This window comes from Salmo salar, chromosome 22 (assembly GCF_965601325.2).
Source record: "Salmo salar chromosome 22, fSalSal1, whole genome shotgun sequence".
Taxonomy (NCBI): Eukaryota; Metazoa; Chordata; class Actinopteri; order Salmoniformes; family Salmonidae; genus Salmo; species Salmo salar.
The window spans coordinates 6,979,655-6,994,527 of NC_138312.1; the positions used below are offsets into that span (position 1 = coordinate 6,979,655).

At 40.3% G+C, this 14,873-nt stretch overlaps 1 protein-coding gene across 1 annotated transcript in view; it reads right to left on the reverse strand.

Moving 5' to 3' along the window:
* The window catches only part of LOC106582669 (zinc finger protein GLI1), a 130,557-nt gene that overhangs the window by 49,766 nt on the left and 65,918 nt on the right, over positions 1-14,873 (reverse strand). Inside the window, exon 2 of the mRNA XM_045705279.2 lies at positions 136-281. Coding sequence (XP_045561235.2) covers positions 136-206 — 71 coding nt within the window. The 5' untranslated portion in view covers positions 207-281. The remainder of the gene's footprint in view (positions 1-135; positions 282-14,873) is intronic.

Consider the following 14,873-nt stretch of genomic DNA (forward strand, 5'->3'; position numbering starts at 1 on the left):
TAATTTATTAACTTTTAGTTTTTATTTGGCATTTTGTCTTGTATGCTTGTTCTTATTTTCTACTGTCTGATTCTCTGTTTATGTATTTTTTGTATACACACCAAAATAAAAAGTTGGTCACCAAAAATATCTTACCCTCTGGGCGGCTGGTTGGGTGTAGACTCATAATGATACAGCCCCTGATGTGGCTGCATGTCCACTGGCATTGGGGCTCTGTCCTCTGCTCAGTGCTCTATTCTGTTCTGTGACGGAACAGGACAGCCAGCAAGCAGCCTTACGCCCTGAGGGAAAGACAACGAGAACCACCGTTAGGAGACATAAACACAATAATCACTTTTAGAACTTAGAACCACCGTTAGGAGACATAAACACAATAATCACTTTTAGAACTTAGAACCACCGTTAGGAGACATAAACACAATAATCACTTTTAGAACTTAGAACCACCGTTAGGAGACATAAACACAATAATCACTTTTAGAACTTAGAACCACCGTTAGGAGACATAAACACAATAATCACTTTTAGAACTTAGAACCACCGTTAGGAAAACCGTTAGGAAACACAATGACAGAAAACCAAAATTTGAACTTAGAACCTAAAATTATAACCACCGGGTGGATCCGCAGCCATCTAATGACTTCTTGAAATGTGTCTTAGGCTAGCAATAGCATTGTTCTGGAAAACACATGCTGAACTGAAATATGAATGCGTAGACACACACACCATTGTACTTTTTATTCACATCCACCCTGTCATAGACACACTCTCTTGTAGACACATGCTGAATCACAAACACACTTGTCTTGCCCGTACACGAGGCACAGAGTGTCTAAATGAGCTTTTTCTGATGCCACCCAAAGTGTTCGCGTGGTAAAGAAGTCCTGTGATCCTACTGTTGACATGCCTGGACAGGCTATGAGAGATTAGCCTGTCTTTAGGGACACAAACAATGATTTAATGCATTAAGCTCTCGCCACACTGCCAATCTCTCTCTGTCTGTCTCCAAACTGAAGACACAGGCCAAAAGAGGCATGCTGCACTATACAGAACCAATGGACTGTCTCTGTGTCACCAAACTGAAGAGGAATGCCACAATGGAGCCTTAACAGAAATCAAGAGATCAACAAGCATGTTTTGGGCACTGTGTCTGTGTGTGTCTGTGTGTGTGTGTGTGTGTGTGTGTGTGTGTGTGTGTGTGTGTGTGTGTGTGTGTGTGTGTGTGTGTGTGTGTGTGTGTGTGTGTGTGTGTGTGTGTGTGTGTGTGTGTGTGTGTGTGTGTGTGTGTGTGTGTGTGCGTGTGTGTGTGTGTGTGTAGAATTGTATGTGGGCAATTAGCCTCAGAAAGCTAGTGAGCACCTGCTCATTACAACCACCCACATCACTCCAGGTACTATTACTATTATTGCTGTAGGCTCTGGTAGGTACTTAACACAGCAATTAGTACAACATATTACAGTACACACAGAGTAGACAGTCAGCCAACAGAGAACTTCAGGACATGAGGAACTGCCATCCATCATAGGACAGCCCATTATCAGCCTCAAAAATGTATCCTGTTACGTTTTTGCAAAAAGTTAGGCATCAACTGATTGATGCTTATGTCAACTAGCCATGCTTGGCGGTGCGAATGGTAAAAAGATGAGCATCAACCAATTGACACTTATGTCAATACATTGCAGTCAATGGGAAAAGATGAGTGTCACAGGGTCGAAGCTTATTATCAATACATTTGCAGTCAATGGGAAAGGACGAGTGTCAATCTATTGATGTCAATACATTGCTCTGGGGGAGACACTTTAGACCCAAACTGTTACAGACCTATATCCTGTTAGGGCTAGGGGGCAGTATTTACACCGCCGGATAAAAAACGTACCCGATTTAATCTGGTTACCACTCCTACCCAGTAACTAGAATATGCATATACTTATTACATATGGATAGAAAACACCCTAAAGTTTCTAAAACTGTTTGAATGGTGTCTGTGAGTATAACAGAACTCATTTGGAAGGCAAGAAACTGAGAAGGTTTCATGCAGGAAGTGGCCTGTCTGACAAGGTGTCGTTCTTCTTGTCTCTGTTTATTGAAGAGTGAGGATCTTAGCTGTCCCGTGACACTTCCTACGGCTGCCATAGGGTCTCAGAAGGCGGTAAAAAGCTGAATCGTGGCTTTGCAGGCTCTGCCTGAAAAAAAGTAGCGCGTTTGGGTAGTGGCTGGTTACAGTACTGTGAGACTCAGGCTCGTGCCCGCGTCGACCGAAAGCTTTGTTTACTTTCCTCTGTTTAGCTAAATGGACATTCCTGGTCGGAATATTATCGCTTTTTTACGAGAAAAATGGCATAAAAATTGATTGTAAACAGCGGTTGACATGCTTCGAAGTACGGTAATGGAATATTTACATTTTTTTTGTCACGAATTGCGCCATGCGCGCGACCCTGATTTACCATTTCAGATAGTGTCTGGGATGCACGAACAAAACGCCGCTATTCGGATATAACGATGGATTATTTTGGACCAAACCAACATTTGTTAATGAAGTAGCAGTCCTGGGAGTGCATTCTGACGAAGACAACAAAAGGTAATCAAACTTTTATAATAGTAAACCTGATATTGGTGAGTGCTAAACTTGCCGGGTGTCTAAATAGCTAGCCCGTGATGCCTGGGCTATGTACTTAGAATATTGCAAAATGTGCTTTCACCAAAAAGCTATTTTAAAATCGGACATATCGAGTGCATAGAGGAGTTCTGTATCTATAATTCTTAAAATAATTGTTATGCTTTTTGTGAACGTTTATCGTGAGTAATTTAGTAAATCGTTAGTGAATTTGCGGGAAGTTTGCGGGGGGGTATGCTAGTTCTGAACGTCACATGCTAATGTAAAAAGCTGGTTTTTGATATAAATATGAACTTGATTGAACAAAACATGCATGTATTGTATAACATAATGTCCTAGGGTTGTCATCTGATGAAGATCATCAAAGGTTAGTGCTGCATTTAGCTGTCATCTGGGTTTTAGTGACATTATATGCTAGTTTGAAAAATGGGTGTCTGATTATTTCTGGCTTGGTACTCTGCTGACATAATCTAATGTTTTGCTTTCGTTGTAAAGCCTTTTTGAAATCGGACAGTGTGGTTAGATTAACGAGAGTCTTGTCTTTAAATAGCTGTAAAATAGTCATATGTTTGAGAAATTGAAGTAATAGCATTTCAAAGGTTTTGAAAATCGCGCCACAAGATTCAACTGGCTGTTACGTAGGTGGGACGAATTCGTCCCGCCTAGCCCAGAGAGGATATCCATCCTGCCCTGCCTTTCTAAAGTCTTCGAAAACCAAGTGAACAAACAGATCACCGACCGTTTCGAATCTCACCGTACCTTCTCCGCTATGCAATCTGGTTTCCGAGCTGGCCACGGGTGACCTCAGCCATGCTTAAGGTCGTAAACAATATCATAACCACCATCGATAAAAGACAGTACTGTGCAGCCGTCTTCATCAACCTGGCCAAGGCTTTCGACTCCGTCAATCACCGTATTCTTATCGGCAGACTCAACAGCCTTGGTTTCTCCAATGACTGCCTCGCCTGGTTCACTAACTACTTTTCAGATAGAGTTCAGCGTCTCAAATCGGAGGGCCTGTTGTCCGGACCTCTGGCAGTCTCTATGGGGGTGCCACAGGGTTCAATTCTCGGGCCGACTCTTTTCTCTGTATATATCAATGATGTCGCTCTTGCTGTGGGTGATTCTCTGATCCACCTCTACGCAGACGACACCATTCTGTACACTTCTGGCCCTTCTTTGGACACTGTGTTAACAAACCTCCAAACGAGCTTCAACACCATACAACACTCCTTCCGTGGCGTCCAACTGCTCATAAATGCTAGTAAAATGAAATGCATGCTCTTCAACCGATCGCTGCCCGCACCCGCCCGCCCGCCCGACCAGCATCACTACTCTGGACGGTTCTGACTTAGAATATGTGGACAACTATAAATACCTAGGTGTCTGGCTAGATTGTAAACTCTCCTTCCAGACTCATATTAAGTATTTCCAATCCAAAATTAAATCTAGAATCGGCTTCCTATTTCGCAGCAAAGCCTCCTTCACTCATGCTGCCAAACTGACTATCCTACCGATCCTTGACCAATCCTTGACTTACAAAATAGACTTCAACACTCTACTCAGCAAATTGGATGCAGTCTATCACAGTGTCATCCGTTTTGTCACCAAAGCCCCATATTTTTATTTTATTTATTTCACCTTTATTTAACCAGGTAGGCTAGTTGAGAACAAGTTCTCATTTACAACTGCGACCTGGCCAAGATAAAGCAAAGCAGTGTGACACAGACAACAACACAGAGATACAGATGGAATAACATGGAATAAACAATAAACAAGCCAATAGCACAATAAACAATTCAATGACACAGTAGAAAAAAAGAAAGTCTATATACAGTGTGTACAAAAGGCATGAGGAGGTAGGCAATAAATAGGCCATATACTACCCACCACTCACCAAACCCACTGGCTCCAGGTCATCTATAAGTCTTTGCTAGGTAAAGCCACGCCTTATCTCAGCTCACTGGTCACCATAGCAACACCCACCCATAGCACGCGCTCCAGCAGGTATATTTCACTGGTCATCCCCAAAGCCAACACCTCCTTTGGCCGCCTCTCCTTCCAGTTCTCTGCTGCCAATGACTGGAACGAATTGCAAAAATCACTGAAGTTGGAGACATATCTCCCTCACTAACTTTAATTTAAGCATCAGCTGTCAAAGCAGCATACCGATTGCTGCAGCTGTACACAGCCCATCTGTAAATAGCCCATCCAAACAACTACCTACCTCATCCCCATATTTGTTTTTGTTCTTCTGCTCTTTTGCACACCAGTATTTCTACCTGCACATCCTCATCTGCACATCTATCACTCCAGTGTAAATTGCTAAATTGTAATTACTTTGCCACTATGGCCTATTTATTGCCTTACCTCCTTACTTAATTTGCACACACTGTATACAGATTTTTCTATTTGTGTTATTGAGTGTACGTTTGTTTATCCCATGTGTAACTCTGTGTTGTTGTTTTTGTCGCAGTGCTTTGCTTTATCTTGGCCAGGTCGCAGTTGTAAATGAGAACTTGTTCTCATCTGGCCTACCTGGTAAATAAAGGTGAAATAAAATAAAATAAATAAACATTGCAGTCAATGTGAAAAGATGAGCATCAACCAATTGATGCTTATGTCAACATTTGTCAATGGGTCTCTCTCTTCTCTAATCCCCCTTTCCCCATCTCGCTCTTCTCTCTCTCTCCCTCCCTCCCTCTCTCTTCTTCTCTTTTTCTCCCTCTGTCTCTTTCTCTCTATCGCCTCTTCTCTATCCCTCCACCTTCTTTCACACCCTCCATCCTCTCGCCCTCTCTCCCCTCCTCTCTTTCCATCCCTGTCTCTCTTCTACTCTCTCTTTCTCCCACTTATCTCCCTTCTGTCTCTCTCTTCCCTTCTTCACCCGGTCCCTCTCAAAATAGCTTCAAGAGCTTTGTCCAAATACTAATGGACTCAACTAACAAAAGAATGGACAATCTGACCAGAGAGGTCCAAGACCTTAAGAACAGTTTGCAGTTCCCCCAGGCACAGGTGGATGTCCTGAAAGAGACTTTCAGCAAGATGACAGCAAACTGTAAGTCCACGCGAGAGGACATCAATAATGTGAATCATTATTAACAATGACTTGGAAAACAGACTATCTAGAGGGACAATCCAGGAGGAATAACATTGTTGTGGATGGCATACCAGAGTCTTCACATGAGAACTGGGCCAAGTCTGAGGAGAAATCAAGAAAAATGATCACTGAAAAGCTGCAACCAGCCCAAGTAACAGACCCAGGACGATAGTGGTCAAATTCCTGAGGTTTAAGGACAAGATGGCTGTTCTGGAGAGAGCCAAGAACTTGAGAGGAACCAACATCTTCCTTAACGAGGACTACTCGGGAGATGTTCTTCTTTAGGGGTGTTGCAATCAACCTACCAGAGTATTTACAAATAGCGCAGGACCTACATCATCCACGTGTATTGATCACATTTTTACCAATGCATCCATACCCATTGGATATAGTGACAGTAGTGTAATGGTTATATCCAGAAAAGCAAAAGTTCCAAAGGCTGGGACTAAAATAGTGTATAAGAGATCATACAAAAGTTTTGAAATGATTCCTATGTTGAAGATGTGAAAAATAGTTGCTGGTCTGATGTCTGTGAGAAGGAGCATCTAGAAGCAAAAGGAGTGGCTAAAGTCTCCAAACAGCATTTTAAAGTTTTTTTTAATTATTATATAAAGGACAATTCCTGGGACCACACCCTTCCGGACCACACTAAAACTCAAACCCTGGTTACAGCCCTGATTCCGCTACCCAAGAATGGTAAAGTGCCCTTTATTGGTTCTAATAGCCGACCAAACAGCTTGCTGCAGGCTCTTAGCAAACTTTAGAAAATAATTGTTTGACCAGATACAATGCTATTTCTCTGTGAACAAATTACATTAAATTACAAATGAACAACAGACTTTCAGCATCCTTATAGAGAAGGGCACTCAACATGTACTGCACTGACACAAATGACTGATAATTGGCAGAAAGAAATCGATAAAAAGAAAATTGTGGGATTGCAGCCTTTGATATTATTGACCATAATCTGTTATTGGAAAAACGTATATGTTATGGCTTTACATCCTCTACCATATCATGGGTTGAGAGGGTCTTCTTTAATTGAAGCTTATCTAACGTAAAGCATGCAAAGTGTGGTATTCTGCAAGGCAGCTGTCTTGGTCCTTTACTGTTCTCTATTTTTACTAATGATCTTCCACTAGCCTTAAACAAAGCTTCTGTATCTGTGTGCACTGATGATTCAACATGATACACAGAAGCAACCACAGCTAGTGAAATCCCTGCAACCCTAAAACAAAGAGTTGCAGTCAGTTTTGGAATGGGTTGCTAGTAATAAACTAGTCCTGAACTAGAACTAAAAGCATTGCATTTGGTTAAAATCATTCCCTAAGTTCTAGACCTCAGCTGAATCTGGTAATGAATGATGTGGCTGTTGAGCAAGTTGAGGAAACTAACATTCTTGGTGTTACATTAGATTGTAAATTGTCATGGTCAAGCCATATTGATTCAATTGTTGTAAAGATGGGAAGAGGTCTGTTTGTGATAAAGATGCTCTGCTTTTTTAACACCATATTCGACCAAACAAGTCCTGCAGGCTCTGGTTTTTATCACATCTTGACTATTGCCCGGTTATATGGTCAGGAGCTGCAAATAAGAGCATAGAAAAATCTGCTGCTGGCCCAGAACAGAGCAACACATCTTGCCTTTCACTGTAAACAGATGGCTAATATCAATAAGACGCATGCCAGTTTCACATTTGCAGTTTCACATGTACGAAAACTTTCACATGTGGAATTGCAAGTTCACGTTTGACAAACATTAACATTTGAAAATCACAATTCTCACATGTGGAATTGCATTTTCACATATGGGGGTGAAATAGCGTTATTCTCATCACATGTGAAAAGTTGGTGTTAACATGTTGCAGTATCAATGTTTCCACATGTGGAATAGCAAATACAGTAATTCCATTTTGTAAAATGGTTACTTAGCCTACCTGAGTATAATAATTAGAGTGTATTAAAAATAATGATTTCTTATTTCTGAGCCATTCACTCCTATACTACTGTAGTCCTCCACGGTGTTGCATTGATATACATTCACTGTATACTTAGTGGTACTACTAGGGAGAGGCATTCGGAGTGTTACTTCTGCAGGCGCGGGCCTCTCTTCTTTGTACATTTGTCCGTGACCGTTGGATGAAGTCCAGTGAAAAGAAGAGAGAAGTTGTCTAGCTCTCCATGTCTCCTTATTTTTTATGCTGTTTCCGGTTTATATGCATGGTTACGTTTTCAAAATATAGAGATAACATGTTTAACAAAACTGTGTTGAGTTTTCTGGTCATTTTGGTGTGTGTGTGATAGCTAGCCTTCCATTTTGTCCTAGCTAGCTATTTTTAGCTTCTGTTATTGTTAGCTGTCCATTGGTTTTTGCTGCAGACCTAAAAGGGATTTTAATGTATTTGAAAATGTGTGAATGTGTTTGCTACTGGAATGAATGTAAACAGATACTTTTACATAATATATACAGCTAACAACAACAATGCAATGTCAAAACAAATTGACATTGAAGTTAAAGCTTTATCAATTCACCTGATTTTGCAGTACTTTGGACAAAATCAAGACGTCAATATTCTTACATTTGAGCAATTTCAGCAAATTCTGCATTTGTTAAATGAAGGTTAAATAAAAAAGAAATAAAATGTGTGATTAACCGTGACTTGATTATGTATTTATTTTTTACATTTGACAGCCCTACTTTGAATTGAACAGTCAATATTCTGAGATTGAGACAAATTTATAATAAATATACATTGGGAGAGAAACCCAGTGTCAGCCTTCTTGGTTTAATGGTCAAGATATTGGCTTCTCCCTTGGGAGACTTGAGTTCTAATCCTGCTGGTCACAAAAGCACACATATGAAACTGAGAGTATCACATGTGGAATGTTGGGAAATCACATGTCTGAGTCATGTGAAACTGCACACGCGTCTGAAAACGACATGTATTTTTTCATGTTTATTTTTGTAAGGGTATTTAGCATATGTCTACGCCAGAGAGTGTGCGTATGACAGGGTGGGGGTGTGAATGAAATCTCAATGGTTGTGCATGTGTGTGTGTCGGAGTATGTGACAGAAAATTATGTTACAGCGGGACAACTTGCCTGTATATAGAGGAGTTAAGATTTATAGAGATGTGTGTGTGTAATAATCATTTGGTGGGTGCTCATATTTGTCATATGTTTTCTTGCATATCCCTACTCCCCCTGAGACACCCTTCAGAGAGTGGGGTTATGGCCAGGGTCAGCCATTATCAACAGCAACCCTGGAGCAATTACAGTTAAGTGCTTGCTCAAGGGCACGCTCAAGGGCACAATGACAGATTTTTCACCTTGTCAGCTCGGGGATTCAAACTAGCAACCTTTGGGTTACTGGCCCAACACTCTAATCACTAGGCTACCTGCCACCTTATGTGTGCACACATGCATGTCCATGTGCGTGTGTGTGATGGCATATTTCTCTGGAGAGAGGTAGGTGGTGGGCCGTAGCAAGCTATCTGCTTTAGATGATCGATCTCTGTCGAGGGAGGATCTGTTTTTTACATTTTGTGTACATTTATTTATTCTAAACACATTTCCGTTTGTTGACAAAGTCAACTCTTGCAAATTATTTCAAAATACTTACTTTTATGTTCGCTAGCTAAACTGTAAACCAATCAAAAGTTGTGTACTATCCATGATACTATCTCTGCTGATCAAGTCTGCCAATCATGTTATCCGCATCTAAGATAGTAGACAGCTGGTGACATCTCAACTTAGAACACAGCAACCTTGGTAATGTAGCTAGCTTGCTAGTTAGCTAGCTTGTTACAAGTAGATATGTGGCTAGCCAGCAGAAACAGATCGCTTTATCACTAGCTAACATGTCATTCTGGGACAAGGAGCGTTTTAGCTATCAGTTTATTACAATTAATAACTACAAAATCTATTGGACAAGTAGTGTAAATCTAATACAGTCATCAAGGCAGGACCCACTCATTTCATTCATCCTGACAAATAAAAAATCCCACATTATCCCTGTCAATATTTGGAGTAGGATGATTGCAGAGCACCCTCCCTCAGACTGTTAGGATGTTCATTTTCTAGCTCATAAACACATTCCATTGCTGTGATGATTTATTCATTAATTATTGTCTCTCACTTTTGTCTCACATGATCTATTCATCTCTCCTGTGTCCCACTCCCAGAGATCATCCAAGTGCTATTCACCAAGCATGGTCTCATTCACTCAACTGCGAGGAGAACCATCCTACTGCACTTTGAACTAGCCCTGCTCTCACTATTTAGACTAGAGGTCGACCGATTAATCGGAATGGCCGATTAATTAGGGCCAATTTCAAGTTTTCATAACAATCGGTAATCGGCATTTTTGGAAACCGATCATGGCCGATTACATTGCACTCCACGAGGAGACTGCGTGGCAGGCTGACTACCTGTTATGCGAGTGCAGCAAGGAGCCAAGGTAAGGTGCTAGCTAGCATTAAACGTATCTTATAAAAAACAATCAATCTTAACATAATCACTAGTTAACTACACATGGTTGATGATATTACTAGTTTATCTAGCTTGTCCTGCGTTGCATATAATTGATGCGGTACCTGTTAATTTATCATTGAATCATAGCCTACCTCGCCAAACGGTTGATTTAACCTCTTTAAACAATCGCATTCGCGAAAAAAGCACTGTCGTTGCACCAATGTGTACCTAACCATAAACATCAACACCTTTCTTAAAATCAATACACAAGTATATATTTTTAAACCTGCATATATAGTTAATATTGCCTGCTGACATGAATTTCTTTTAACTAGGGAAATTGTGTCACTTCTCTTGCGTTCATTGCACGCAGAGTTAGGGTACATGCAACAGTTTGGGCCACCTGGCTCGTTGCAAACTAATTTGCCAGAATTTTACGTAATTATGACATAACGTTGAAGGTTCTGCAATGTAACAGGAATATTTAGACTTATGGATGCCACCTGTTAGATAAAATACAGAACGGTTCTGTATTTCACTGAAAGAATAGACGTTTAGTTTTCGAAATGATAGTTTCCGGATTTGACCATATTAATGACCTAAGGCTCGTATTTCTGTGTGTTATTATGTTATAATTAAGTCTATGATTTGATATTTGATAGAGCAGTCTGACTGAGCGGTGGTAGGCAGCAGCAGGCTCGTAAGCATTCATTCAAACAGCACTTTCGTGCGTTTGCGAGCAGCTCTTCGCTGTGCTTCAAGCATTGAGCTGTTTATGACTTCAAGCCTATCAACTCCCGAGATTAGGCTGGTGTAACCGATGTGAAATGGCTAGCTAGTTAGTGGGGTGCGTGCTAATAGCGTTTCAATCAGTGACGTCACTCGCTCTGAGACCTTTAAGTAGTTGTTCCCCTTGCTCTGCAAGGGCCGCAGCTTTTGTGGAGCGATGGGTAACGATGCTTTGAGGGTGGCTGTTGTCGATGTGTTCCTGGTTCGAGCCCAGGTAGGGGCGAGGAGAGGGACGGAAGCTATACTATTACACTGGCAATACTAAAGTGCCTATAAGAACATCCAATAGTCAAAGGTATATGAAATACAAATGGTATAGAGAGAAATAGTCCTATAATTCCTATAATAACTACAACCTAAAACTTCTTACCTGGGAATATTGAAGACTCATGTTAAAAGGAACCACCAGCTTTCATATGTTCTCATGTGCTGAGCAAGGAACTAAAACGTTAGCTTTTTTACATGGCACATATTGCACTTTTACTTTCTTCTCCAACACTTTGTTTTTGCATTATTTAAACTAAATTGAACATGTTTCATTATTTATTTGAGGCTAAATTGATTTTATTTATGTATTATATTAAGTTAAAATAAAAGTGTTCATTCAGTATTGCTGTAATTGTCATTATTACAAATAAATAAATAAAATCGGCCGATTAATCGGTATCGGCGGTTTTTTGGGGGGGGGGCACCCAATAATCGGCATTTGTATCGGCGCTGAAAAATCATAATCAGTTGACCTCTAATTTAGACATTGGGACATCATATGCCTGTTGTCTTTTCTTTGTGGGTTTTTTCTTACACAGTCTTGTCAGGGTAGCAGGTAGCCTAGCCAACTATCTGGAAAATCTGTCGATTTGCCGTCAAGCAAGGCACTTAACCCTAGCTATGAGCATCTGCTAAATGACTAAATCACATTGGAGACCAGGGTGGGATCCTTCCAAAATGCAAATGGGGCACCACCTACCTCTCTCCAGAGAGAAGCATGTGTTGATGACAGTTCTACAGGCTCCATCAGAGGCCCAGGCTTTTGGCATAGATGGTAAAGCTCTCATTTCTTTACTGCAACACTGTGCCCTCCACAGCACTTGATATACATTTTTTATTTATTTAACTAGGCAAGTCAGTTAAGAACAAATTCTTATTTACAATGACAGCCTACCGGGAAACAGTGGGTTAACAGTGGTTAACTGCAGAACAACAGATTTTTACCTTGTCAGCTCAGAGATTCAATCCAGCAACCTTCCAGTTACTGGCCCAACGCTCTAACCACTTGGCTACCTGCCGCCCCATTCATTGATTGGTAGGTTACACTATATTTAGATACTTCCAATACTACCTGAGACACCGTTGTTATTTGTCTCCGTACTCGATAAATGGTGAAACACTATTTGTGATGGTGTTCTATGTTCAAATGTATATTCATGAAACGTACATTATGGAAAAAATGTCATAGTAGAATAACGAATAGATTGGCAAGATTTTGGCATTGCTAACTTTTTAGGAGGTTAGTAGGTAAGTTAATCATTTAAACCACCTAAATACACTCACAGTCACTGAACATTTAGTATTTGAAACTCAAACATTCATTTCCCAACTGCATTTTATATAATCCTACTGGCTCTCTATCATTTTCCAATCCTTATATTCCAATGCATCCAACATTATGCATGCCCACAATGGTATTGGGCAGCTGCTATATGAGAATGCATCTGGTTTACAAATCAAACTATGGTTATCTTATTGCAGAGCACATTGTACAACTGTTTTTACAGAAGATTGTATTGCAAGGTATGCTATGTGTAGGCTATGCTATATGTAATGGCTAATGTGAATACGCAGCTGTCATTTTTAAACCTCCATTCTAGCATACATGACACACACATCTTTCTACCTACATGGTTTTATTTGGGCTTTCTATGCAAAGTATGTGATTGAATGTTTCTTTAAAGCCTATAGATAGTTATTTGAAATTAGACATATAATCATGCCAAAACATGATTCAACAATTTAATTAATTGCCAGAAAGATGGCCAACAAAACACACATTGACAATGTGTGAGAGTTGGCAGTTCTGCTGTAACGTTGGCTAGCTTTCAATAAATTGGCGAAATGGTCAACGGAGTTACCTTTTCATATGATCAAGACAATTGGTATTGCATGATGCATATTTCAAGTGCCCTCGAAAACAGATATTTATTTTATTTCAGTGTGGAGCGCTAGCTAGCTATATCTGTTCCTCTTCATCTGACACCAGCTCGCGTTTTCACAAGAGGCTGTGTTTACGTCATAGATAGAATCAGGCCATTGGCTGCCTTCATCACGAGGGGTAAGTACGAGAGTTCTGATTGGTTCCAAGTTCAGTAGTTCGTCAAATTCGCCTGAGCGGCAGAGTGTTGAAATCTACTTTTTATGTGAAAATGTTCAAGAATTGACAGTGCCAACAATTTGTTTTTGTCATCCTAAGAATGTTTTACTGTTACAGTGCATTTGGAAAGTATTCAGACCCCTTGGCTTTTTCTACATTTTGTTACGTTACAGCCTTGTTCTAAAATATATAAAATCATTTTCCCCCTCATCAATCTACACACAATACCCCACAATGACAAAGCAAAACCAGGTTTGTAGTATTTTTTGCAAATGTATTAAAAATAACAAATTTAAAAATAACATTTACATAAGTATTCAGACCCTTTGCTATGAGATTTGAAATTCAGCTCAGGTGCATCCTGTTTCCATTGATCATCCTTGAGATGTTTCTACAACTTGATTGGAATCCACCTGTGGTAAAGTCAATTGATTGGACATGATTTGGAAAGGCACACACCGGCCTACATAAGGTCCCACAGTTGACAGTGCATGTCAGAGCAGAAACCAAGCCATGAGGTCGAAGGAATTGACTAGGGTAAGATAATTGACGAGGGTTGACATATTAGTTATGATTAAGACAGTGGATGCATTTCAATCTCACAAAATTAGAGGCATGAAGCAATATATAGTTAGGATTCCAAACATGCAGTATGTACAATAAATAACAATTATTGGCTATCCAGCAAGCTAGCTAGCTAAGTTTACTAACAATAACAATAAACAATAATACAACAATTTACTGTTGTAAATCTCTAAAACTCATGATCTGGTTTTACTAGAAAAATATTTGCCTAAGCATGCCCGATAGACATGTGTGTCACGTCCTGACCAGTTTAGAGGATATTTTGTTATTGTAGTTTGGTCAGGACGTGGCAGAGGGTAGTTTATTTATGTATTACGTTTTTTTTGTCACTGGTCTATGTTTGTATTTCTATGTGTATGTTCTAGGGTAGTTTTTCTATGTTTAGGATTGGGTGTTGGACTCTCAATTGGAGGCAGGTGTTTCTAGTTGCCTCTGATTGGGAGTCCTATAAATAGGTGTGTGTTTTGTTTGTCACTTGTGGGTAGTTGTTTGAGAGCACTGCTTTTGTTGAGCCTGCTTCTCTGTTCATGTCGTTAGTTTGTTTATTGTTTTTCCGTGGTCGCATTTTTTATAATAAATATGTTGAGCACGCAACCCGCTGCGTTTTGGTCCCATTCTCTCTTCCACGGCAGCTGTGACAATGTGGCTAGGTACTGTCCGGCTACCTAGGTACATGTTCACTGCCTGGCCACTGCAAAAGTTGAGGGCTATGCCTCTATCAGCCACTTATTGTTCTAAATGTAATTTTTGTGCAGGTGCACATGTATGCATGTTCAACTGGCCTACCCTAATGTTGATGTTATGCTGGCACAGTTCCTCTGTATTTCAAACTGTACAATAGAGTGTCATTTATTTTATTTTTTGTCTTACAGACAATACCGTGTTGTGTGTTGCCTGGGCTTCTTCCTGGAGCGGATTCTAGATACAGAAACAGAATTCCTTTGC